The following is a 27,901-nucleotide window of genomic DNA, read 5'->3' on the forward strand; positions in this document are numbered from 1 at the left end:
ATACCCAAACCCGTTTATTTCACATTCTAACTACTATTTCTAATTGGCGAAGACAGGAGGAGAATCATGTATATGTATTCCAAAAATATTTCTCAGATAATTCTAAAAACGTATCCCCGTCCTCCCTGAAAATCAAATTTTTCCTGAATTCATTCCACCTTTCGGCCCCACATTCACCTTCCTTATCTCTTACCTGTTTCTTTTACTACCCCTATCTGATCACCCTGTCTCCAGTCTCTTCCCTCTCTACCAATCAACCAATAAATCCGGCATCATCAAAACCTGTCCAAATTTAATCAAAATCTATCCTGTTTATTTCAATTCACACTCATGTCCTGCCAGCAGCAATACAACAGTACTCACGGCTGCCTGAGTAAGCCATGTCGTGTCTATGAAGCATCCATGCCTGGCAATGGATGAATTTCCTTGCTTACACCACACCCCTACCCTCAACTGTCACCCACCCCACACCAATTTAGCCAAGACTCAGCTCAAGCCAGCTTTCTCAAGTCCTCCCTCTCCATTGCTCCCTTCCCCTCACGCTACCCTAATACCTACACATGTTATTATGGGACTCCTTAAAGGAAAATCTGAATTATCCACACCACCAAACACACTGTTGTGTTCACAGTACCTACCCAAAAATCATCTCTGAATAAATTATTTTTGAATAAATAAATGAGTAGCAACTTTCTAAATCACTTCTCAGAGTTGGGAGAACAAGAAGGCATGAGGTCAGTAATCAGTAAAAGTTAAAATCCCTTCTCCCCCATCCCTTTCCTCAACTGGGCCATCTACCTGGTGCCTTTGTGATGGCCAGAACTTCCTATACTCAATAAACATCTCCTCTCTTCTCCCCTTTCAATACTCCCACACATCAGCTACATCTTAGGAAGAAAACAATCTGATGGTTCCCATGAAAATGGAGATTCGGGTCCAATCAGTAGGAACAAAGAAATCGGCCTTCTATCCCACCTCTCTTGTTTTTGCCCCAAAACTGTACCCCAGAAATGCTCGCTTTATTTTTGGAAGCACAGTTCCTTTCACTGAAGCCCCAGCCTAAGCCTGCCCTGAGGTTTGGGTAACAACTATGCAGGTGACATTAAGCAGATTTCTATTCCCCAGGTTACTGGCAACCTGAACTCTCAGAGCCGCAAACACCGGAGGAATGCCTTGTATGGTCTGGAAAGGGCTAAAGGACCTGGGCTACCAGACACTGATGTATGAAGCTTCACCTTTCATAGTTCTTTGGGTTTCTGAAAATGATCAAACTTGAGAGGAACTTCAGGCCACAAAATGTTTCAAAAGAAAGCTATACTCACTTTCACCAAAATCATCCTGGTGGATCTTCTGTTCCATGATGGGCTCAAAGTCTTTTGTCATCATAATTAGAGTCTGTTGACCTTGGGTGGGCACAAACAAGAATGATTTTGTTTTCACATAACAAATGTGCTATTTCATAAGTATCTACAGCACTGGAAGCTACAGGGCTGGAGTGGAGGAGTTTGGAGTGAGAACAGGAAAGGCACAATTCGCTCAAAATATGTGGACTCTCATTTGAAGGAAAAAAAAAACAAAACAGCTCTGCCTGCCTAGGTAAGTTACCTGGTGCTTATTCTCAACTGTTCATGAAAGCTAACATGAAAGTCCACCAGCCCTCCTCCACTAACTTCACACTTCACCAAGGTTATCTCTTCAAATACATACCTCATCAGGGGTGCCAATTTACAGAAGCTCATCTGGAATGAACAGACTCAAAGGGGAAAAAAAGTAGTTTTCAAGAGCTTATGAAGAGGTCCTGAAAGAGCTAGAAGAGCAGTCTTTAGAATCTGTTTAATAACAATTCTTGCTCTTGGAATAGATTAAATATTGCTGACAATTTTACTGTGGACCTCAGAGTTTTTCCAAGTTTTAGGACTGTTTCTCATTTCCAAAAATTGAAACAGTTATAAGAAATAATTTTTTAAACCAATATACTAAGAGGTGAAATTTAAGTCAAAAAGAACAAATTCCCTCTAGATTATAACGATGCTATCACTGTTCAAAGAAATTTTCTTAATAAGTACCCCAAAACTTAAGCCTTTAAGGTATTATGCGTCCCGTTTTATAAAAGTCAGAGCGAGAGACCAGGGACAAGCTTACCTGTAGCAAGAAGCACCAGTTCTTGGTCAGGACTCCAACTCATGATGGAGATGCCACTGGCCACACTCCCCACACATTCCAGCTGCCATCAGTAGACAAAAGTGAGCTTTAGAAATACAGCTAACATATAGCTACAGTACAGCTACAGCCAGGCCAACAACTTTTTGTCAAGAAATACATAATGCAAAGACTCTCATTTGCAAAATGCTTAAGTATTATGGCTCCTGATTTTTTCAACTTCTACACAAAACACGTGGCTTGAGGCTGCTGGAGATTTCCTCCTCACTGGACCCTTCCACTTACCTGGCATGTGCTGAGATTGCAGAGTATGACATCTCCGGAGGCTGTGGCCACACACACAGACTCCTGATCCAGCAAGTCCTGAATGCCAACAATGCAGCCACTTCCGTCCTCTGGAAGAAAGCCTTCCGCCACTAAAGAAATTTCATTTTTCACCTTTCACCACAACAAACACATTAGCAAGTCAGGCCAATAGACTTTCAAGACCAATTCATAACATTTCCAAAAATAAATGACTTTTTGATGCTTCTTTTCTAATATAAAAGTTTTCAAAAAATTTTTTTCTGGATTAAAATCCAAACCTTCATTTGAGAAATATTACAACCCTACAATCTTTAACAACCAAAAAAATAGTTCGCGGGGATGCCTGGCTGGCTCAGTCAGTGGAACACGTGACTCTTAAATCTCGGGGTTGTAGATTCAAGCCCCATGCTGGGGATAGGGACTGCTTAAAAATAAAACGAAAAAAAAAAAAAAAAAAAAGGTAGTTTATGGGACTTTTTGCTTACTAAACAAAAGCAAGAAGCCTGGTCTCAAAAAATGCCCAATAAAATATAAAGCTAGTAACTATGGTTTTCTAAAATTTCTATAGTATAGGGAAAAAGAACTAAGAATGTAATTACCTAAAATACATAAGTAGCAAAATATAGTTAAAGGAAGATATCAGAATCAACTCAAAGAGCTTTTAAATTTGCAATTTTCATTTGCATTCCCAGTTGTGATCCACTGTTATAAACAGTATTTACATGATAGAAGGGGTAAAAAGTAGAGCACCCACACAAAATATAACGTCAGAGTTTTGCCAACTTACATTTGAAACACAAGTAGAGTTAAAGGCAGGTTACTATTCAAGTAATATCTAATATGACATCAATATAAGGCAATGGGAATATTCATTTAGGAGGATACAAATTCAGTAAGATTTAAAATAAGGATTATGGGGGAAGTAAGTTTGGAAAAAGTAACTTACTTCTCTTGTGACAGGGTCTATTTCTATCAGTCCATGGTCTGAGCCAATGAGCACTGTCCTCTGTTCAGTTCGGAGAGAAAAGCACTGAGGTTTCCCTGGAGCCTGAATATCCCTGAACTCCAGGGTCCGAAGTAATTTTAGATTTCTCATGATGAAGGAATTCCTGAAAGTACAAATATCTCTTGATGAAGAATTATTACTCTGAGAGAAAGGAACTGCTTAATAGTGACAAATGACACTCAAATTAAGCAAAATGATATAGGGGCAGGGACATGGTAGTTAGAATAACCAAGAAAAAAAGAAAAAGACCTAATCCGAACCCACAGAGGGTTGTGGTCACAACCTCACCAACTCATTTTGTTTACCTATGGTCTACAAACGGAGGTTCTGAAATCTACTTTATGTTTTTAACCTTTGGGAGAGGCAAGATCCTCAACTTTAAAATTTTTCTTCAAAAAGATTTAACATCAGTTATTCCTCAGGAAAGTTGAAAAGATCAAAATAAATAAGAAAACATCTTATTTTTGCATATTTGAGTATCTTTATAACCTGACTGATTTATAAAATCAGGGGTGTCTGGGTGGCTCAGTTTGTTGAGCGTCCAATCATGATCTCAACGCTCATAGATTAAGCCCTACGTCAGGTTCTGTGATGACAGCGTGGAACCTGCTTGGGATTCTCTCCCTCTCTCCCTGCCTCTCCCCCCATTGCACACTCTCTCTCTGTCTCAAAATAAATAAACATTTAAAAAATAATAAAATAAAATCATATAAAAATCAGTATACATATCCTATCAGTTGAATAAAATCTAGAATAAAATGGCTTTAATATTACCAGGTGAATTTCTTTGTAAACTAGTTTTCCATGTTCATTTAAAAAATAAATACTGATATTTTTAAATAAAAGTATATACTGTTCTCAGAGAGGAAAAAAAGACACTACAATATTACGGCACTCACAATGACCAATAAATACTGAGGAGCTTGGTGACTTGATATAACTACTTCACATAATTTGGCTTTCCTGGCCTGGTTTTTATCAGTGCAATAGAAAAGGTGAAAAAAGAACGATAAATAGGAAACCTACTTTGGTCTGGCAAAATCAGACCTGCTTAAATATATAACATTAGCTAAGAGAAAAAAACAAATGAATTTTAACACATTGGATATTTATATTCAGATACCTTTAAAGTTTATACAGTTTATAACTGGAAGTCCCTAATTTATGTTAGGGGTGGCAACATACAGACCACAATGGCCTTATTATCACCTTAATTTTATTATCACCTTAATCCAAGATGAATTCTCTCATCTTGCATTTCATACATACGACAATGCAAGAATAAAGACGAGTTCATCTTCATACTACTACAGCACATAATGGTAAGCGTAATACGAAAGTACAACACGTAATGTGGCTTAAGAGGAAGGCAAGACCATACATCACATGGTGGGAGTGAGGAAGAAAATCAAAGTCAACAATGGTTTTGTAAGCTTTGGTGACATTTATATTCAAGAGCTTCTGGAAATTATTTGAACTGATATTATATCATGTAGGCTTTTAATTTAGATCTAATTCTAGATAGAAAGCTTGGTTTTTCAAGAAATTTAAAAATTACATATCTTTATCTTTAAACATCATACAGATGACCACTGACACAGATCTGAAAGGATGGCTAGATGTGAGATGAGAGAATGCCTGGCTACAGAGGAGTAAGCGAGTGATAGAGAAGGAAGAAAAGAGAACAGATGGGCAAAGGGGTCCAATGTAGTCTCCAGTGTGTCTTTGATGCTAGTTTATCTAATAATCATGCTGTTACTGTCGCTATTATCAGATCATCAAATGTCTTCCTATGCCTCCTGTGAACTTGGACTCTATTAACCAAAAACCTGTATATCCCTGGGGTCGAGAGACCCCAGGATAAGAATATGGAGGACCGAGACGGAAAGAGCTGAAGACTTTTTCCTGTTATCTTGCTACACCAGTCACCATCGTCCCAGCAATGGGCCTCCATTGGTCCCAGTCCCTGGCACTCCCAGCACCAACCTCATCAGCCCCACTCCAAACGACACACTAGCACTAACCCGGCAGTCTCTCTCCAGACACTGAAATCCAGAACACAGGACTCTTCTGAATTTCAGAGTCATCAACACCTGAAGTCAGAGTCCAGTTTTACGATGCCTCTCCTCCAAGATTAGGTCATGATAACTCCATCTTCCCTTGTTTTGAACCTAAGCCCTAAGCTAAGTGTTACAGCTTCTTTCATCAGTTCACATTTTATGTTACCTCACTGCTTTCTTTTGCTTCTTATTCCTGAAATAGCTACTTAACCAATTCTTCATGCTAAATTCAGTTGAAATATTGTGTGGTTTCTACTTTCCTGATTGGACCCTGCGTGACAAACATAGCAAACAACTGGAGTTCTCAAGTCACAGAGCTTCCAAAATCACCGACAAAGGTGAGCTATTAATTTACCTCGCACCAACCCAACCCTTCTAAGCTCAAAAAACTTCTTTAACTTTTCACACCTATCATCCTATTCCCTTATCTTCTCAGAAGCATCCCCTACTCCTTTTCAAGGCTAGGGAAGTAGCAGCCTCCACACTTCCCTGGGACCTCAACTTATTAGTACCCTTTCTTTTACATCTGCAATATCCAGCTCCTCAATGATGAAACCTTTCCCAGTCCTTAAGTGTGCTAAAGATCTCTTCATACCACAGATCAATCCTGTATCCTCTATGAAATTTCTGGCAACTCCTCCAGTCTTTCGCCTCTTGGCTAATTATCGTGCCCATGACTACAAGTACCAGGCAGCTCACTAATGTGCTGACTAGATCTAAATGTCTAGCCCTGACCGTCCCCAAAGTGAACAACGAACCCACATTTTCAACCTTCTGATATTATCACCAAGATGTCTCACAAGCACATCAAATACAACCTGTAAATCGAAGTACTGCTATTATCCTATTCAAGTGAGTTCCTCCTGCTTGAGGACATGGCATTTCTGTTCTCTCTGTCCCCCAAGATGAAAACGGTCTTTCCCTCGTTTTTGCTCATATTTCATATTAAACTATTCACTGGTTAGCTCTGTTGCTGTCAATACAGTTTCAATTCTTTGCACAATATCTAATTAATCCCATGACCCGGTGTGTGGCCTACACAAACACCTACTAAGCTCTTGGTAAGTGCTAGGATCCGAAGACAAGAGAGGACTCTGTCACTGCCTACAAAGAGGTCACAGTTTAAAGAGAGAGAGGACCACATATTATACCACATTAGGTCGAGACGCACAGGGGGCACCTCCACGAAAAAAGATGCCAGAAGCAGCGCGCAACACGAACCCAATTCACTAATAGTCGCACATTAATTGATTCGCTTTATTTGGTGCATTAATTGTTCAGCGATATTGTCCCCTCCTGCAAGGAATCCGGAGGCTGGTCAATGTGCCGACCGGGAGCAACACGTCTTCCCCAGCATGCCGCTTGCCACAGACCCCGGATGGCGCTGATGGCAAGTCTCCAAAAAGAGAATTTAAAGGCAAAGGTTATCACGCCACACTCCACTCCCGGGTTTCCTGCAGCAGGGAGAGTTCGCACGCTCGGGGGTCCTCTTCATCAGGACATCCCTTGAGGACACGCCAGGTTCCGTGCCCGCCCATGCCCCGGAGTGAGTCGTTCGAATGCTCACCTGCGCCGCGCTGCGAGGCTCCGCAAACAGCGGTGCTCTGCCCTCGCCTCCTCAGCCACGCGTAGCCTGCCCTTCCGGAGCCCGCCCGGGGCTGCACACACGCCCCTCTCGGTCCGCGGCTCTCCAGCTTTCGGGACGCGAATTGGGCCCCCGGGCCGCTGGACCCCCGGGAGGAGTGGTTGGAGAGGGGTCGAAAGGACAACCCGTAAGACTGCAAAGAGCGTGCGAAGCAGACGATACACACCAACAGCGGCGCGGGAGTGACGTCACGAGGAGGCGGAGGCGTGGCCGGCCTTCTCCGTAGCCCCGGCAAGGTAGGGTGGGGAGCTGTGCCTCCCCTCCGCCTCTGTCCCTCTGCCCTCCCACCCACACTACTATTTTCGGTCCCCGATTTGACGTCTGACTTCGAAGCACCGTACTGAGAAGCTTCGGTGGCGGAATCTGCCGGGCCAGGAGAGCAGCACGCGTGCGCACGCCGTGGCCCGCGCGCCGGAAGTACGTCCTCGCTTCGGGCGTACAAAGAGGAAGTGCTCGGGTCCCGGAAGGCGGGGGTAGTGGCGACCGTGGTCACCATGGCTACCGAGCCCGGGGCAGAGGGACCCGCAGTGCCTTCGCTCGTGGATCGTTACTTCACTCGTTGGTACAAAGCCGGTAAGAGGGGAATGATGTAGGTCTCTGTTCGGCCGCATTGGCCTGATGTTGTAGGGACGGTGGTGACAGATCATAAGCCACGGGCGCGGGCCCCGGTGCTTCCTCGCCACGTCTGGAGAAACTGGAACTCTCTGTTCCCTTCTAGACGGAAGGAATGGCAATTGCAGACTCAGGGGCCTGAAATACAGCCGGGCGCACTCTGGGGCTGGCGATGTAGTGCGAGTTCAAGGGTGGGTCGCTTGCGATAAGATACTAGTCTAAGGTGAGATCCCCACCAAGAAAGGGAGGGGCTGGATTGCATTCGCCGTGAGGGCCTGAAAAGCTTCGAGGGGCTCAATCCTATAGCAGTGACCATACACACAATGATTTAAATGAGGTCGAAAACTATAATAGAGGCAGGGATGGAGAGAAGAGGTGGGTTCGAATAGAGGCATTTGGAAAGCAGAATCTAACAGTTTTACTAAAAGTTGCCAGTACCATACACGTGTCAGTTGGAAGTCGGTATCGTGTTGTACTGCTTTGTGTACGCAGTACATATCAGTGGTGGGAGCATCGTTGAGGACTCTTCTCTAGGCCCTACTTGCTCCCTTTCATTCAGGGATAATAGGTGTACTCATTTTTTAAATATTGTGGTATATAATTTTGTAGCCAAACTGAGGTGTTTCCCAGAATCTGAGACTTTCAGAGCTAACATCAAGACCGTCTTGGGTAAATCAGAAAGAGTTGGTCACTCTAAAATTGACTAACAAAACATATACTACTGTATTATATAAAGAATGCATTGCTAATGGCACTTTTTCTAATAGAAATAATGAGTGTACTCATTTTAAATATCCATCTATCTATCTATATATAAATGTTTATTTTTGAGTGAGTGAGAGAGAATGAGTGGGGGAGGGCCAGAGAGGGAGGGAGACACAATCCGAAGCAGGCTCCAGGCTCTGAGCTGTCAGCACAGAGGACATGTAGGGCTCAAACCCACAGACCGTGATATCATGAGTTGAGCCAAAGTCTGATGCTTAACCAACTAAGTCACTCAGGCATCCCTGAGTGTACTCATTTTCAAGTGAGGATGGAGCAAAATGGAGCAAAGAGTTAGCAAACACTTTAATATTTTTTTTTCAATATATGAAATTTATTGTCAAATTGGTTTCCATCACAATCACTTTAATATTGAATGAATGATTCTTTCTGGGCCAGGGCCCTTTAAGTACTTTACAGGAAGCCTTTATGTATATCTTTTTGGGTAATAAAGGGATACCAAGGATCAGTATGTGTTCAATCTTCAGAATTACCTGTACAAACCAAAGAAAGTACCACACAGTGGGAGTAAATGCCAACCCACCAATCAACAGAGTCATTCATTCTTCTAGATGTCAAAGGCAAACCCTGTGAGGACCACTGTATACTACAGCACTCCAACCGGTAAGCAAATTGGGAATTTTAAATTATAAAAAAAAGTTTCTGGTATTGTAGCCTGGTATGGTCTTGGATTGAACAAATGGTCATTAAATGATTATCTAACACTATATTGAAATGGCATTTATTATAAGAGTTGGGCTGACAAGATTGAGCCTTTCAGTGTCTACTCCAAACAAACTTGATTAACCAAACATCCAAATGGAGGACCCTCATGGAGAGGGCATGCCTTCCTTCTCATCAACCTCAGTGCTACCTAATGACTTCTAATGCTCTTCTTTTTTCTGGGAAGGAAATTCAGTCTCACTTATCCCCCCCCCGCCGCCTTTTTAAAAAAATTTTTTTTAATATTTATTTATTTTTGAGACAGAGGGAGACAGAACGTGAGTGGGGGAGGGGCAGAGAGAGAGAGGGAGACACAGAATCTAAAACAGGCTCCAAGCTCTGAGCTGTCAGCACAGAGCCCAATGCGGGGCTCGAACCCACGAACCATGAGATCATGACCTAAGCCAAAGTTGGACGTTTAACTGACTGAGCCAGCCAGGCGCCCCCTCACTTCTCCTCTTTTATTATTGCCTTCCCGTCTTAGTTAAGTTCCAGCAGTAGCCAGAGGAAAATGGGGGAAAACAATAGCGTGAGTAGGAGTACTGTGTCGTATGAGGAAGAATTCTTCCAAACGATAACACAGCACCACATTTTTGCTCCTTACAGAATATGTGTCATCACATTGGCAGAATCTCATCCAGTTCTTCAAAGTGGAAAAACAATCAAAAGCATTTCCTATCAAATCAGCACCAACTGTAGTAGACTTCAGAACAAGGTCTCTGGGAAATTTAAGCGGGTACGTTCCTGTAATTGTCCACTTAAATCTCATAGTAGTCATAGTAGTGAAAGATCCAGTCAGTCTTAGAATCCAGGGATATGTGCTCAGCATACTTCCCTGACAGTTTGATGTGCTAATTTTAAGAATACCTTAACCTTAAAGAAATTCTTAGACCAAAAAATGAGGTATTTCAGGAGGAAAAGGATTTGTCATATTTTTGGTTTTGTGCCACCATTCCTGTCACTCCCAGGGTGGAGGATGGAGAAGGCGGACGTTTGAAAGGACAACTTTAATATCAATATAACAAGATATTTTTGTCTCTTCTAGTTTTATGAAGCCAGCATCTTGAGTTGTCTAAAACTTAGGTGACCAACTCTTCTTTAACATGTATTTTCAAATATAAATTTAAAAATATCCTGAGATAGTGGGGGAAAAAGTCTGAAAAAAAAATAACAGTATTTGCTTCTCACCATTTTCCATTCTTTCATCTTTGCCAATTTGATACAGATCCAGTCACCTTGCACCTTGTAGCACCACACAGTGCTCAGTTGTAATGTTCTCTCTACCCTCTACAACTCTAGGCAGGGTGGACACATTTTATTAAAAGAGAGCATCACACCAAGGACAATTCAGTAACATACTGAAGTACCCTGACATAGCTACAGGATAGGAAAATTTCAGTGGATGATTTAGCTCCTTCATTTTCTGACTTGATACTAAGAGTTTCTGCTAATTACCCTCATCGTTCTAGGAGACCCTGTCTATACTCCCCTTTGTAGGCCTGAAATTCCCTAATAACATACCTTACAAGTATTAATTTTTCCTTGCTCACGAAGCACATGGACTTAGAAAAGCACGAACCTTTCTTAAAAAATAAAGTCTGCAAATTACAAGTATAACAGCTAGTGCTTGTGAGGTTCCTATGATAAATCTTTGTCCAAAATAGTAACACTATTGTTACTGTTGAAGAATAGAGAAGTACCTAAATGTGGAACCCACTACAGATAAGATGTGATTGAATCTCAGCACTGCCAATCTTTGATTCTCCCAAGGGAGGTGATACAAAAGGGGTCAAAACATTTCTGCTCTTTTAATACAGACCCAGTGATGGACACACCCTCAGGGACAAATCCTCAGCCCTCCTCGGGAAAAGTGAGGAGCCACACTGACTAGTATTTTGAAATGAAATACCCACGTGTAGAGGACTGAAGCCAGTTGTGGTAGCGTCTGTGTGCTATCTAATGTTTTGAGTGGTAGAGAGGTCATGGAGAATAGCATCTTTTTTTTTTTTTTTTTTAATTTTTTTTTTTTTTCAACGTTTATTTATTTTTGGGACAGAGAGAGACAGAGCGTGAACGGGGGAGGGGCAGAGAGAGAGGGAGACACAGAATCGGAAACAGGCTCCAGGCTCTGAGCCATCAGCCCAGAGTCCAACGCGGGGCTCGAACTCACGGACCGCGAGATCGTGACCTGGCTGAAGTCGGACGCTTAACCGACTGCGCCACCCAGGCGCCCCCATGGAGAATAGCATCTTGACCTCAAATACCCATGTTCACTGTAGGAAAAATTTCTGGGAAAATGAGCAACATGTGAGACATGCATGCAGGGGTTCCCCATGAGCTTCCTTGTAGATATTTGTCAGAACCTCCCCCAGACACACCCATATTAGTGGAGTATATGAAACAACAGCCATGCCTTACCCTTCCAACAGATGAATGTCAAAACGCAGTATTCTGGGTTATAGGATAATGGGCAAACTATTCTTATTTGCTATTTAAAACGTTTTTATTTTTCTAAACTTTCCTCAAAGTGAATTCTTTTTAATTAGAAAAATATAACTGCTTCAAGTAGTGTTAGTAATTAACCCTAATAAAGAAGTTCCTTTATCTAGTAAGTTCTAATATAAAAAATAAGTTAGGTCTTAATGAAAGTAACTTTGTATAATATTACTGTCATACTGTCATGTTGAATTTTACATTATTGCTTATTGATGGATTTTCTTACACTTTTGAAATCTTTACGTGGCCATGTGTAACTTTCTCATTTACAGTTGATAAAATACATTTTTTTTAAGTTTTTTTTTTCTTTTTTTCTTTTGTTAATTTACATCCAAGTTAGTTAGCATATAGTGCAACAATGATTTCAGGGGTAGATTCCTTAATGCCCCTTACCCATTTAGCCCATCCCCCCCTTCCACAAACCCTCCAGTAACTCTCTGTTCTCCATATTTAAGAGTCTCTTATGTTTTGTCCCTTCTGTGTTTTTAAATTATTTTTGTTTCCCTTCCCTTATGTTCATTTGTTTTGTATCTTAAATTCCTCATTCCAGTCATACGATATTTGTCTTTCTCTAATTTCGCTTAGCATAATATCCTCTAGTTCCATCCAAGTAGTTGCAAATGGCGAGATTCCATTCTTTTTGATTGCCGAGTAATACTCCATTGTATGTGTGTGTGTGTGTGTGTGTGTGTGTGTGTGTGTGTATATATATATATATATATATATACATATTCTTTATCCATTCATCCAGCGATGGACATTTGGGCTCTTTCCATATTTTGGCTAATGTTGATAGTCATGTGTCCCTTCGAAACATGTGTTGATACCGCATGTGTCTCTTCGAAACAGCACACCTGTATCCCCTGGATAAATGCCTAGCAGTGCAATTGCTGGGTCGTAGGGTAGTTCTATTTTTAGTTTTGTGAGGAACCTCCATACTGTTAAAGTTGATAAAATGTATTCTTAATCTTTAAAGTACGCTTTACCTCAGGTGTCTTAGTCTGCTCTTTCCCCTAGAGCCTACGATTATAGCTGCCCTATAGTAGGCACTTACATAAATGTTTGAATAAATGAATATTTTTTCTGTACTAAAGTCATTTTTATTTAAAACACTAGTTCCAGGAGTCCTCATTCTAACACTGAGGGCTGCCTCTCAAAGGAAAGTGAACACGTACACTACTTAATAACTTCTTCCCTTTTATTATCAGGGGGCACAGTTTCTAACAGAGCTTGCACCTCTGTGTAAGATTTACTGCTCAGATGGAGAAGAATACACCATATCTAGGTGAGTTACTTTTTAACCACAATTTAGAAGAAACAAGGGAGGTAATGTTGTTCTTCAAAACAGTTTTTTTTTTTTAAATAGCTGTGTCAGAGGACGGTTGATGGAAGTGAATGAAAACATTCTCCATAAGCCATCTATTCTACAAGAGAAGGTAAAGTGGGGAGAAAAAAGTATGATCCCATCCACATACTTTTTACCTGATTTTACACATCTGACAGTACTAAATCTTCTATTTCCTTTCTAGCCATCCACTGAAGGCTACATTGCAGTTGTGCTGCCCAAATTTGAAGAAAGTAAGAGCATAACAGATGGGTTACTGACACAAAAACAGTATGAAGAAGTTGTGGTGAGGCGCATCACTGCCACGACAGCCACATCATGAGGACCGCAAAGGAGTAACACACAGCGCGGCATGCGCACACTTCCCTGGCCTGAGCGATCAGAGCACTCAAGACCCAGCACGTGTGAAGCATGCTTCACACCCAGCCATCCGCAGACACGTCTCATCTTAAAACTTAACCTACTTTCCTGTCTTTGTCTTGCATAACAAGCCTCAGTTCCTGTTTGGTCCTCTGTCCTGCCCATGTACTCACTCAATTCTCCTTTTGCTTTTACGTAACAATCGTCAAGCAAGGGATGTTTTTTTGGTTTTCTTTTTATTGGATTAAAAACAAACAAAAAAAGCACTTTGAGGAAAATTTGGACAAGACACCTATGTTTTAAGTAGCAAAGTAAAAACAATTTACCCATCATCCTGTAACCCGTTGGTGAATACTACATTTTGACACACTTCTGTTTGAAATGTTATGGCATGATCATTGTTTTTGCCTCAATTTTCCCTCAGTTTGAAGTTAAAAAAAACAATTGGGCCTTTTTACTGAATCTTTGTCTGACGGACGCTACCAGAAATGCTAGTGCCGCCCCTTCAGCCCCAGCTCTTCTCCCTCTAGGTTGTAGGGGAAAGGCAGGGTGTAGACTATACCCCCTCTGCCCCTTACACCTCTGGGGTGGCCTTCCTCTCTGCAACCAAATCGAATGGAATACTGTGGCTTTCCTAAACGACGGAATCAGGAAGAGGCTCTCCTAGCGGGGAAGTGCGCTGATACAGTGTTGTAGTCGCTCAGTCTCACGCTCTAGCTACGGGGTAGCCGGCCAAGAGGTTGCTGTAATCCCAAGACACACATGCCTTTGCATGGAACAAAAACTTTCACATCATCTAAACTAAAAACAAAACTGAATAATGGCTTAAGATTGTGTCTTTATTTACACTAAATTTCAAATAAAAGGGCTTCTTAAATTGTAATTTTTTCTTCAGCGCTGCAATATGTATACATTTAAAGATCTCTGTAAATAAAACAGAATATTTAATTTAATACAGAAGAAATCACCTTACTTGTGAACTCCTTTGCATGCTTAGGTTTCTCTTCAGATCGCATAAATCTTTCGCCTTTTACTTGTAAATTCCTTTGGTTTGGGATCCTCATGCTGTTGAAGTCATGAGTCATCCCTTCCTCACCCCACCTGAACTTAGCAGAATATTCTCACTTCAGGAACGTAAAAGTATTCTGTAAATCTACAAGTTATTTTTGACTCACAAGAAAAACTTCTTGACTTGAGTGCCAGCATGACTATCCCCTAAATATACGCACCAGACACAATATAGGTAGTAACTCTACAAACACCTACATCAGTGGTGCCGTGAGCTGAAAATCTAAGCACAAATGAGCAGATCCCCATTTTGAGTAGCTGAAGACACCATAAAACAAAGATACTAAAGACAGTAAATAGTAATTTGTGTGTGTGTGTGTGTGTGTGTGTATACACTGTGTATGTATGTAATATACACATATGTATTTTACATACAACATTACCTCACACTGTTCTCCCATTACTTCCCTTGTAGTTTTCAAGAATATTTTGGTTTCAGGGCATAAAAACCATCCTTGATAATTTTATACGGGGCACTGACCAAGCTGAATGTATCCCATTTTCTCCTGAAGGCTTACAGTAAGTTTAGTTTCCTTCGATAAAATAGTGACTAGCTAATTGGTAGCACTGCGGTTCTTCAGGATCTTGTCAATATTGATTGTGATGGATGACCCAGAGAACGATCATCAGACAAGCTTATATAACTACCACCATTTGGCAACTGACATGTCCTATCAGATTTCAAAATGAATTTCAAAGCACTGGGATATAAGCACTATCAAAAGAGTTCAAAACGAAGTTTACCGTAAGGACAGAACATATAAACCAGATCCTTCAATCAAAACCCCACACCAAACAAAAACAAGAAAAGCTTTAAACCCTAAAATTAAAAAGATGTAAGATGTTTGTTGTTTTATAATGAACATTCCAAAGGCACATATACAAAATGAACGATTATTCAGAATTTATTTTAAAACCTCTCGGTTCCATTACTCTCATGTTTTCCATTCCATCAGCACAGAAAAGGACAGTTCAAAGACTATTTTTTTATACCAGTAAGATAGGCTTAGGATCCCAGCTAATATTGAAGCAGACTGGCCAGCTATGGTGGAAGGAGAAGTGAGAGCCATCTCCTAGTGAGCTCCTATAGGATCCCATGGAGTGAGCTCCATGACCCTGCGTTTGGGAATGAGGGAGGGACACATGCAGCCCAAGAGACACCTGTGCTATGAAATGCGTGTTAAGAGAACAAATGTGTGCTCATAGCATGGATGATCTGTGACAGGACAGCAAAGAGGCCAGTCACAATTGGTGCACAGAGCAATTGAAGAATCCACAGACTTAAGGAAACCCCTGCGTTCACCCAGTCGACTATATTTCTGCTGAAAATTAGTGTTCTAGATGGTAAGCTTAAATAAAAAGAGAAAAGAGGAGATTAAGGTATTTTAGGCCAAAGGTGAGCACATATTCAAAGTAGCTTCTTTGGATTAAACTGTCATTAAGACAGTTGGGATATTTGGTTTGACTTTCAAGAATATTGTTAGTGGCAATGTGCCATTTTAAATTCACACCACAATTAGGAATCTAGAAACTACCATGGCATTTATTAGTTGTCAAAAAGCTTCACAATCACTTTCAAGATCAGAAAATAAAGCAAGATTTCATTACTGCTTTCTTTATAAAATTGTTGAATTTCTGAAAATATAAAGGATCATTTGCTTTTTTAAAATATCAGCTTTGCCACATGCAGTTCCAGAGATCTGCCTCCAAAAGCTTCTCAAGTTTTACCATCCATGGAGTCTTTATTGGTAACTGAGACCCATCTGTTGTTTTCCATCTGAAGCTGGAAAGAGTGAAGGCAATTAGTTTCTCCTTTGCTTTTACAATAAAAATTACAAAATTAAATAGTAACTATTTCTTTTGCATTTTCCTTGAAACTAGTTTTAAGATGTGATTTTCAGACAGAAAAATTATCTTACCTTCTTCAGCAGTTTATAGCAAAGCGAGAGAAGTTGGACCAAAATAGCCATCATGGATCTTGTCTTCGTAATACACTTATCAACCTATAATGACAACAGCCAAGCAAATCAGCTTCTAGAAGGAGTACTTCAGAAGACTGTGTCACTGATTTAGTTTTAAACTGATAACATTTCATTATTATGGAAATCTAAAGGATCTTAAAAGTCATAAGGATTAGGGCACAGGAGCTGACCTGACGCCCCAGAATACAAGTGCAGGACTGCCATCAGGACTCATGCCTATTTCATGGAGCCCCAAGGAAGAGTGGATGGAAAACCAACCAGTTCTATTTCGAGTTGTTTAGGTGCTTTTTAAAACACTCCAAATAGTGGCAGTGAAACCCCTACTTTGTAACTTCTGGCACTCTGCTTTGTTGGCAGAGGCTTAAATTCCCCAAGACAAACAACAGGAGCCCCAACTCTGATGAATTTTGGCCCTGGTTAGACATGTGATGACATCAGGATTTAAGGGTAGCTGCTCAGTGTTGTGGAATTAATTATGTCCAAAAAGCTAATTTAGTGAACCTAGTGCTCCCCGGAGTCTGTTATAACTACAGATGATAAATGATTCTTAGAATCAAAGCCTGAGAAATGGAAGTAAACTGCCCTTCTGTGGGTAATAACACTCTTTGAAAAATGGGCTAGAAGCAAACCTGGTTAAGTGTTAAAGTTTCTCAAGTGTCTTCCTGAATAACCCACTCTGCCTTTTACCTTTAGAAACACTTGATTTTGCAAAGGTGTCTTAGTTATTGTCTGGAGCTGGTGGCATAAAGGACTTAGTTTGTTTATTTCCAGGAGAAGCATAAGCTTGTCATCATCTTTCAGCTGAAAAATAATTCAGGAAGTTATAATAACTTCAATAAAAATCATCATCTTTTAAACCCTAAATACCCTTATACCTTAATAATATACCCCCACAGTGGGTATTCACATCACCACTATCACCAAGCAGGCAGATCTGTTGCATTACCTGTTTTGAGAAAACTTGCACATTTGAAGCAAGCTTTAAGCCCTCTTCAGCAAAAACCTAGTGGAAAGAAAAATATCACTACTTAGATGTATATCTTATGGATAGTTCATAAGAAATATACTCATGGCTAATTGTCATATCTGTCATGGAAATCCTGAAGTTTTTCTTCTACCCAGGAAACACAAGTGTTCAACTGTATTCAGAAGATTTCCCAGACCTGATGCAGAATCAATCCCTGGAGACTCTCCTCTACACCTGGAAACCTCCAGTTGCTCTGGAGGGCCATACAGACACATGACACTTAACCATACAAATTATGTCCAGGCTCCCAGAAGGATCTGGAGCTCATCTTATAATACCCCAACTATAAAAAGGTGATGAATTGTAGAACATGAGATCAAAAGGGTTAGGACTTTCCTACTTCCAGCTAAGCAAGATAAAATTTGTCACCTGTACACATTCCTTAAGCAGCCATTTGAGAGGACCGGTTCAGATCGGTTCTTGAGTATTCACCATGCATTTTATAGTTTAATGAGTTGAACAGGATGATGGCAAAGAACAGTGAAAAATAAGGTTGGACAGATAAGATTAGGAATATTTAGGATGATTATTTTTAAATGGTAACAGAATGTTTCAGAGTAAGAGACACCAGAGGAGAAAAGGGTGGGAGACTTAGCTTTAGGTGGCAGCAGATGAGAACAGGGCAAATGTGAGGGTGGTTTGTGAAGAAAAGTAACAAGCCTTGGTAATGAATTAGATAAAGAACATAAAGAGAAGGCAATACTTTCAGGGTTAATCTTAACCCTTTATCCAACAGCCTTAGCACCTTGCTATCATTGGATGAACTGATCTCAAGGTCAAAAATCCTTTACTCCCTTCCTTAGCCTTTAAAAGGGAAACCAGTGAGTTTTATACCTAGATCCTAACCAAACAGAATGACTCACTTACCCATACATTCCTCATTATCCCACATTACCACTTTCTGTTTACATCTCTTCCCTTCCGGCCCACAAACCTCTCGGGAGCAAGATCCATGTCTGTCTCCTGGAGTATCGTGGTTTTACAACCAACTTAAAGCCGATGACTTTCAAATCTCTCTCTCCATTCTTGAACGATCCTGACACCAGTCTTTTATATACTACTTGAACAAAAACAGAATGCTTGATTTCCAACCTCTAAATCTGGTTTTCTCCCTCAGTGTTCCCTAGCTAAGTAAATGGCAATACCATTTACCCTGTTAGTTAAACCCAAAACCTTTAAAACCAAAGTCAGATCCTGCCACTCAGGATCAAAACCCTCAATGGGTTTTCCATCATACTTGGAAAATAAAAGTTAAAGTTCTTCCAGTGGCTACAGAGATCCCATACTTTACCACTTTCCTTCTGGCTCATTCCATTGCATCCACACTTGCCTCCTTATTGTTCTTCAGATCCCTCCAGCCTACCCCAACATCTCAGGGCCTTTGCACTTGCTCTGTTTGCCTGAAATATTCTATCCCCAAATAACCACCCTGCTCACTCTCTCACTTCATTAATTACTCAAATGTTACCCCCTTAGAGGTCTTTTCTTGTCACCCTCCTATCACCTCTTTTTATCTTTTATAATTTTATCTCTAAATGCTTATATATGGACATTGTGTACTTAACTCTCTACTGTCTACCTCCTCCCACTAGAATGTATGCTGCAGGGCCGAGGGCAGCAGTGGCTTTGTTTTGTTCTCTTTTCTCCAAACAGCACTTACCCCCAGGAACTGACACACAGTACAAGTTCAATAAATATTTGATGAACACTTCACGTCCACCAGTTAGTAGTCAATTCAGTAGACATTGGTTTAATGAATAAGCTCACACAGGAAGAAGGTGACAAGTAGATCTTTAGCAGTGAAATATCCCTTGTGGTATGGTAGGACTTCGAATGGATATGAGCCAAACTGAACAGAATGAATCCAGAATTTATTAAAACTGTTTTAAGGGGAATAGCTCATTTATAGTTGACTTTACAAAAAATACATACAAGAAATGTTACAAGAAATGTTCTCTATGAGTCTTCCGACTCTGATGATGATCACCCTCCCAAGGTGAAATCCCTTTCCTGACGGGGCTCAGGTGGCAGCACACGGGAATACCAAAGGAAACCATCAAAGGTGATAGAAACCGCACATTTCAAATGCAAGAACGCCCTTCGTTCCAGAAAAGCAAACAAACTAATGTGAGAGTTAGGGAAAGTAATCTAGCAACCCACTTGCCAATCTAAAGCCTCTACGTGAAGGAGGGGAATTTGAGATGGGCCTATGTGGACTTCCACAGATACACAGAGGCACAAGGGTGGGTGCGAGAATGTCTGTCTCTTCCTGAATGCCTTAACTCAGCAGGGATGTGAAAGGGAAGAAGGAAAACTGTACCAAGCACTCTCTGTCTCAAGCATATGACAAATGCTTTCTCATGTGTTGTTCTCATGCAATCAATATCATTCATCCAATCCATTAATGAAGAGGCCAAAAAGCCATTCAGGAAAGCATGCAGGGTATGCATCTGCTAACAAGATACTTTCACCTCCTTAGGAAAACCTAGAATTACTGTTATTGCACATACTGTCAGCAAAGCCCATTGTGCTATATCCCGATAATATTTGAGTTTTACTCAACAAGATAACCAAAAACGCTCGACAAAATGCTATTGCGAGCCCTCTACTTTTTCACTTTTCTCTACATGTGTGTGCACAGGTAAGCATACAAACGTGACATGGTAAATCATTTAGAAAACCCAGTTATTACCCACTTTTGGCCCAGAATTAAATTAGTAGCATAAAATGGAAATAAAACATACCTCTAGTTGATGAATTAAATCTTGGGAAGTTTTCAGTGGCCCCTCTCCTCTGAAATAAAATGAATTATCAAGGAGGTCTAAGAAAAAGTTACTGCCTGAAATTTGGTTGTATAATATAAAACTTTTAGAGCATTTTGAGTATTAATAGGTCCTAAATTTTGAAGAATATTGAACAGACTAATAATACTGTGACTTTATTCTTAAACAACTTTAATATTTAACTATTACTTCTTAGGGCACTTTAAAATTTTTCAGTGAACTTTATATATGTTAATTTTATAATGTAAAGGAACTTAACACTGACAAGTAATATTTAAATTTTATTTTTCCTTTTTAACCTTTTTCATTTTGCTTCATAAATTAAATACGTGAGATATGACAACATGTCTTAACCAAAAGGCCTTTGTTACATAATGGAAAGAGGATCAGACCAAAACTCAAAAAATTCTCATTTTTAATTCTAAAACTTTGATAAGGCATGTCATTTAAGTTTCAATGCTGAGTATATAAAATAGTCATAATAATATTTGTGCTACCACTCTCATCAGAATAGGGAACATCAGATTGAAAACTACCAAGAAACAAGACCTCTACAAATGAAAAGCAAATCACAGCAAAGTGAACAACAGAATGCATTAAGAAGAGCAGTAGACTGGCATGAATCACAAGAAATCCATTAACCAATTCTACCCTTAACATCTGTAAGATGGTGAACAAATTATTCCTGTTCTCTGATAAATTGTTGTGCTGATCAAATGAAATTATGAAGCAGAAACCACTTAAAAACCTATAAGGCACTTGTAAGTTTGAAATTTTGTTAAACTATAAGGTACCAAAAAATCTTAAATATATAAATTATCAAGAAAGAGGGGTGCCTGGCTGGCTGAGTTGGTAGAGTATGCAACTCTCGATCTTGGGATTGTAAATTCGAGCCCCATATTGAGTGTAGAGATTACTTAAAAATAAAACCTTTAAAATCATCAAGAAATATGAATAATCATCTATAAATTACTAAGAAATTCTGTAAATTGTTAAGATAACAATAGCCTGAGGAAAAGCTATAAAACTACCCAGGAAAACTATAAAACTGGATCCTGTGAAGGCTAACAGGTGAGTCTCAGAAACAAGCAACTACATGAGGTCGGTAAACCACAGGTATTAAGGGAAAACAAAACAAAACCAAAATTTGTTGAGGAAAAACAAATACACTGAGTGTGTGGGCAGAAAGTAAAGCCAGTATGAGATTTGACCACAGATAAATCACCAAGATGTGTCAAATGGCACCAGGTGTCACCCATTATGGAAAACCCATTTTTTTCCCTGAACTCAGCATTCCTGTGCAATCACTACATCTAGTAACAAGTCCCATTCCACAGAGCTTTAGTGATCCCCACCCCTCATAATGCAGCCACTCATGCTTCCCTCTCTCTATGGGATGCATGTCATACACTATCCTGACTCTGAAACAAAAAATGCTGATCATATCATCCTGAAATATCCTGAAACAAGAAACAAGAACTAAAAGAGACAGTTAAAAACTTAACAAAGGAGCCACCTGAGTGGCTCAGTCGGTTGAGCATCTGACTCTTTTAATTTTGGCTCAGGTCATAATCTCATGGTCGCAAGACTGAGCTCCACATCTGGCCTTGTGCTGAGCGTGAAGCCTGCCTAAAATTTTCTCCCTCTCTCTCCCTCTGTCCCTCCCTAGCTTACAAGCATGTTTTCTCTCTCTCTCTCAAAACATACATACATACATAAAACCTTTAAAAAAATTCTGATGAATTCTCTGTTTAGGATGATTTTATGTGTCAAACTACATTCACTTAGTAAAGATATTTCTCTAGTTTTCACTGATCAAAAAAAAAAAGAAAAGATTTTGTTTAAAGATCTGCTGATTTTTATCACCATGAGGAAACTAGCATGATTGCAGCCAAATGTCAAGATCTTTGTTATCTCTGCTAATCTGTGCACATTTGGTGTGGGCAAACGAAGGAGTTCCATTGTACTTTCTTCTGCACACTTGACTCATCTGATTTTTGAAAGACAGGAACTAAGAAAAAAAGGCCATAATTGTGTTAGGAAGACTCAATCCCAGGAGAAGCTTGCTAAAAACAAGAACAAAAGAAGGAAACCACCAAAGAGGAAAGGTCACCAAAGCTGGAAAGTACAGTAAAGTATTAACAGATGACTGCTAAACAGAGGCAAAATTACTCAACTCCTATCATTTCTCCCTCACCCTCCAGAATACTCTATCTTGAAAAGCTAGAAGATTTCATCAACAGGGAAATGAATGTTTCTTCCTCACTCTGATCTTCCTTCCATGCAAAGGAATCTTCACTAGCACAACATCCCTCACTTCTCTCAGCTCTCCCACTTATTCCATCCTGTAGAAGTGTGTGGACTTTTCAGTTTTTTTGGTGACTTTGCAAAAATAAGTTGGACATGTAGCCCTCTCCTTTCTCCTTTTTCTCTTGGAAGTAAAGATGCCTTTGGGAGACACCTGCTCTTCCAGGTGTTCAGAGACACATTCTGTCCCTATGAAGTACACTTTCTTAATTCTAGAGATCATTTTACACTTGATCTTAGCCAAAAGGCCGAGAAGCGATAATTCTAGAGATCATTTTAAAAGCTACTTGCTTGTGGACATAAACGACATTATCCAATAATAGCTTTATCAATATAAATGTTACTGGCCCCTATCTGCCATTCTTTTGCTTATGTTTTCATTTTGTTCAGAACTTGGGTGGGAAAAAGCGTGCTGTTTATTGAACCCCAATGTCCATAGAGTAGTGGAGATCCTATTTTAATTGAGCTTAAGACTCCAGACCAAATGGATTACATTCCAGAATACTGTAACAACTTATAGATGTGGCCCACTGCTGATAATATTTTCAAAATCAAAATGAGTAGAAGACCCAAATATTTTCCAGGTTTCTAAAAATAAAAAAGACAGATTTCAGAAAGTTAGTGAAAAGTTTGAAGTCATTTTTGAGAAAATTCTAGAACAGATTATTGATCAGATAACTGATGAATGTTTAGCAACATAAATTACTATACCATATGTATAGCTTGTTGTGGAAGATTGTGGAATGTGGTCAACATGGACTTCAATGAGGCATGTGATCAAGACTCTTGTAATGTGGACAAGACAGAGAAGGTAGGCCTTGTAACAGTGAAGTTAGGGAAATACTCTGCTATGAATACTGATTCCTGGAGATTTGGCACCCCATTGAGGTGGTAGGCCTCATGGTTGTATTCTTTGATCTCTATTATCTAATCAAGTACCAATCACTTACATAAAGAGTTAAAAGGCAGGTTTTCTAAACTTATTGATGCTGGCTAGGAGAAACAGATACATAGAATGACAAAAAGCAGAATGCAAAATTATTTCAAAATTATGAAAAGGACACAAACCTGAAAGAGGATATCTTCTAAATCTAAATCCTAATTAAATAAATGCCTTCTTGTTGCATTCACTTAATTATAAGAACTTATGGTCTTTTTTTAACCATATATTGGAAGTTGACTTTAACCTGTCAATGATTTAACATGAGTTTTTCTTTACACCGGATACTATCAAATTGATTTAAAAGGATCAAAACATCACTATATTTACCTAGTAAATAAATATAGAGAATAGGCCATACTGGACATGTTCCGCCCATTTCGAACAATCTCATTTTCCTGATCCTCCCATTTCTTGATCTCACAGTTGGCATCAGAGGTAAGCAAACCCAGCTTAAGTCCAAGCTTTGCTATCTTGGCTTGCTCCTATAAAATACACGTTTTCATCACCACAATATTGTCATTATTAATGTAAATGGAAGTTTAGAAGTAAGACTGTTAAAAGGAAGAGGTCTTACCTCAGAGTCAGGCTTGTCTGCCTTTAATGATTTCAGGTTTGCATTATTCTTCTGTGACAATGAAAAGATTAAGACATCTTAAAAAACAGTACAGTTATGGTGAGGAAATACAGTAGTAATAGAAAGCATAACAAAGTACCTGTAATAAAATTTTAATTTGAACATTTTCAGAACATACTTAAGCTACGTTAAAGCACGTTGAAACAAACTAATTGCAAACACTCTCCTAGCATGTGGGTTCAGCTTTGAATAGGTAGTTAGTTAGAAAGCCGAGGCCAGGGAAAGCAGATCATGCCCCAGAAGGACTTAAGGACCTGTGCACCTTGTCAGAGTCCAGGTATTATATCTCCAAACATTCCTGGCCCTTCTGTGGAGTTATTCTTACGAAATGATGTCATAAAATTAGCTACTATATGTAGTTTTCCATATACTCCTATTGTTATGATTCTGGAGTTCAGTTCCTTTAACCAATTTGTCCTATGAGGGCTAATTTTGGCCCCCAAGTGCCATTGACATCCCAGTTCTTAATCCTTTACCCCAGGTCCTATAGGAGATTATACTTAGAATTTAGCACTTCATATTTGAATCAACATGTTTGCTGGGCCACTATTTTTGAAATGGTAATTTTTTCTATGTAAGCTATATGGAACTCAGAATATAGTTCCCCTAAGGTGAAAATATTGTAGTTAGGTTATCAGGCTAGCCCACAGATGCCTATTTACATAAGTAGAAACCACCACCAATAGCAATGTTTCTTTGTAACATATATGCAGAAGCTCTTAGGAGACAGCAGCCTAGGTTGGCCATTCCCCCACTCTGAGGTCTGGTAGGAGCTCCCCTAGTTGGGGCACAATGGCTGGGGCTAGTGAACAGAATGGTGCAGGAGAGGCTGGGAGCCCTTTTTTTTTTTCCTTTTAACATATACTTAAACTATAAACACACACACACACACACACACACACACACACACACACACTGAGTAGATGTACACAAAGCATAAATTATAACAGAATAAAACAAAATACCCTAACCCCCTTAGCTAAAGAAAAAGATCATCACCAATACTTTTGAGGCATACGTGTACCTCCTCATTTTTTGTTTCTCTTATTATTACCATGACTTGATCCTTCTGACCAGCTATTCTGTCAGGAGTTTCACTGCAGAACACTCAAGAGCCTTAACTTTTCCCTTTTGTTTTCTGTCTCATGGTTTATACTTGCTCATTTAACATAGCCCTTTTGAGATTTTCTAATACTGCTTACTATAGAAGAAATGGGACAGAAAATGAAAACAGAGAAACCATAAAGTTGCACACATGTACAAATACAAGCTGCCTCTTATGTTCACTGGAAAATACAGATGATCTGTGATCTCTGGCCCTTCCTTGTACAGTCACATCATGTGCATCTTCCTCCTTAGTCTGATAGACTAAAACGCAACTGATAGAGCATTTAAAAAAGAATGCCCTGCAAGTCTTTAGATTTTATTTAGAATTTTACACCCTGTCTCATTCTTTTAAATTTAGTTGTGTTTTCATCATTTTTATTTTTACTTTTACAAGTTATTTTATTAGAGTGTTTAATGAAGACTGAAAGGGAACGCCTGAAAAGGTACAGAAACCATCTTAATGCATGTAACCAAGCGGGCCACCTAGTGGACACTATTTTGGAACGCAGTCAGACGCATCAGTTTCAATATATAATTTGAATTTTGAATAAAACATTCCAAAATGTACAAAACTCTTCTACTTACCATTGGCCTTGGAAGTGAAAGGTAGCCATACTTCTCTCCTACAAATAACACATACAACTTAAAACAAATTTTCTATTAGCATATTTTCTATTATTCACATTTAATTTTAAAATATTAAATAGGAATGCTAGTACATTAGTTTTGATAATTTAGTCTATTGATTAAATGTGTCTCAGAAACAAAATTGTAATTTGATTGGTGAACATGAAGATTGTCAACAGTTGTATCCCTAAGGTACCTGGTTGGACAATCTCTACCTCCCCCAATGTAATGGCAGAAAGGCAAAATATCTCAGTGATAATTACTTAAATTGACAACAAGCTTCATTCACAGTGAAATCTTTTACAGTAGCTTGCCTCTAACGAAACCAGATTCTTCTTTTCTCAGTATGAGTTATCAGTGCTTACTTGCTTTTCTGCGAGCATCAAAGCAAATCATTTACAGCTCACTTCATAAAGTATTCTTCTAGTCAGAGAGCAACTCTAGTGCATAAGATAGGAAGATGAAATAAACCAAATAACAGTCTCTTCGCTGTGAATTAACACATGGCAGGAAGCACAGTAACTATAGAAAGTAAGGTATGTATAATGCCCGCTTCATCCCTGTGCTTTCCTCTTTCAAACTTCTGGATCATGTATAAAGTCAGATTGCAATAGATGGTAGATTTTTTTTTTAAGCTTAGTTTGTTATATCTGAGGAAAGAATTTACAAGATTTGAACAGTAATTACTTCCTGATTTCAAGGAATGAAGTTTTGTTCAGCTGTAATATATTAGGTAGAACTATGTGAAATTGCTGATATTCAACCACTTTGAAATACAAAAATAGAAATTTCATATAGTTTCACCTAATAAAAGTAAATGCAATATCAGAGTACTGAGTCACACACTTTCTTATAGAACAACTATTACATGAACAAGGTGAGCCTGCTCATAACATATTTACATCTTCATCTGGAACTGTGCTGTTGAATATGGAATCCACTAGCTATGTGACTAGTGAGCAACTGAAATATGACCAGTCTCAGTGGAGATGTGCTTTAAAGTATAAAATACATATTGAAGGGGCATCTGGGTGGCTCAGTCGGTTAAGTGTCTGACTTCGGCTCGGGACATGATCGCACAGTGTGTGAGTTCAAGCCCTGCATCAGGCTCTGCACTGGATCCTCTGTCTCCCTCTCTCTCCACCCCTCCCCCACTCTCATGCACACTCTCGCTCTCTCAAAAATATTTTAAAAGCTGAATAAAATACGTATTGGATTTTGAAGACTTAATATAATGGGAGAAAATGTAAAAGACCTCATTAATACTTTTTAAGTACTGATTATAAACTGAAACAGTATTTTGGATACATTGGATTAAATAAAAAATATTAAAATGAATGTCACCTGATTCTTTTGAAAATTTTCATGTGCCTCCTATAAAATTTTAAATTACATATGTGGCTCATGTTATATTTCTATTGAACAGTGCTGATCTAGAAAATGAACTGTCATTATGGGTCAGCCATTGGTACTTAGGATATGTTTTATGATTCAAATAATTTGTTTGTAATATCAGAATTGTAAGGGAATTTTATTAATGGTGTTCTGTTCTCAGAATTGAGAGAGAGAAATAAAACTTAAAGAAGACATTATTCCATGCCTTTTCTCCCAGCCCTGATATAAAAAGTGCCTGAATTAGGTGTGAATAGAAGACTTAAAGTCATTTAGAACCTCAAAATTCACCATTTATCTTAATTCAAAGTCCAAATCCTGTCCATAATATCCCTAAAAAAGTGGTCTTAATAAGCTACAGAAATAAGCATAATCATTACTTAACATAATTAGCTTAGGTGTGAGCAGTCTTGTATTATTATCCACTCTTATGCTCCTCCATAGTGCCCATATCCCTGAAATGTTCACCTTTACTCTCCAAGAGGAAAAAAAAGCGAACTATATTAATCTCTTATCTCTCCAAGAATCAACAGAGTTAAAGAAACCATGGGGCGCC

At 39.3% G+C, this 27,901-nt stretch overlaps 3 protein-coding genes across 5 annotated transcripts in view; 1 reads left to right on the plus strand and 2 right to left on the minus strand.

Moving 5' to 3' along the window:
- ELP1 (elongator acetyltransferase complex subunit 1) overlaps positions 1–7,365 on the minus strand; it is a 57,784-nt gene extending 50,419 nt beyond the window's left edge. Inside the window, exons 1-5 of one of the 2 annotated variants that reach the window (XR_006959994.1) lie at positions 7,100–7,181; positions 3,413–3,575; positions 2,446–2,598; positions 2,143–2,224; positions 1,323–1,403 (exon numbers count right to left, since the gene is read on the minus strand). Coding sequence is in view for 1 of the 2 variants with exons in the window: in XM_047067445.1 (XP_046923401.1) it covers positions 1,323–1,403; positions 2,143–2,224; positions 2,446–2,598; positions 3,413–3,562 (466 nt within the window). In the remaining variant the exon portion in view is untranslated. Of the gene's footprint in view, positions 1–1,322; positions 1,404–2,142; positions 2,225–2,445; positions 2,599–3,412; positions 3,576–7,099 lie in introns of both variants that reach the window. The other variant, XM_047067445.1, reaches the window with a different exon arrangement.
- A 271-nt stretch (positions 7,366–7,636) lies between these two features.
- Positions 7,637–14,358, plus strand: ABITRAM (actin binding transcription modulator). Of its 2 annotated transcripts, none has more exons than XM_047067447.1 (6): positions 7,637–7,750; positions 9,124–9,175; positions 9,881–10,010; positions 12,979–13,055; positions 13,137–13,206; positions 13,300–14,358. In XM_047067447.1, the coding sequence occupies exons 1-6, from the start codon at positions 7,672–7,674 to the stop codon at positions 13,435–13,437; spliced, it is 546 nt and encodes a 181-aa protein (XP_046923403.1). In that variant the 5' UTR covers positions 7,637–7,671; the 3' UTR covers positions 13,438–14,358. The 2 variants fall into 2 exon arrangements, with proteins under 2 accessions (XP_046923403.1, XP_046923404.1); XM_047067448.1 differs by having other exon boundaries at positions 7,662–7,750; positions 9,040–9,175.
- Positions 14,359–15,481: 1,123 nt separating this feature from the next.
- CTNNAL1 (catenin alpha like 1) overlaps positions 15,482–27,901 on the minus strand; it is a 64,831-nt gene continuing 52,411 nt past the window's right edge. Inside the window, exons 14-21 of the mRNA XM_047096806.1 lie at positions 25,912–25,949; positions 24,160–24,210; positions 23,913–24,067; positions 20,297–20,345; positions 17,472–17,528; positions 17,213–17,326; positions 16,463–16,546; positions 15,482–16,326 (exon numbers count right to left, since the gene is read on the minus strand). Coding sequence (XP_046952762.1) covers positions 16,261–16,326; positions 16,463–16,546; positions 17,213–17,326; positions 17,472–17,528; positions 20,297–20,345; positions 23,913–24,067; positions 24,160–24,210; positions 25,912–25,949 — 614 coding nt within the window. The 3' untranslated portion in view covers positions 15,482–16,260. The remainder of the gene's footprint in view (positions 16,327–16,462; positions 16,547–17,212; positions 17,327–17,471; positions 17,529–20,296; positions 20,346–23,912; positions 24,068–24,159; positions 24,211–25,911; positions 25,950–27,901) is intronic.

This window comes from Lynx rufus, unplaced genomic scaffold, assembly GCF_022079265.1.
Source record: "Lynx rufus isolate CCGP_SWC_20201006 ecotype Redwood Valley unplaced genomic scaffold, mLynRuf1.p SCAF_10, whole genome shotgun sequence".
Lineage (NCBI taxonomy): Eukaryota > Metazoa > Chordata > Mammalia > Carnivora > Felidae > Lynx > Lynx rufus.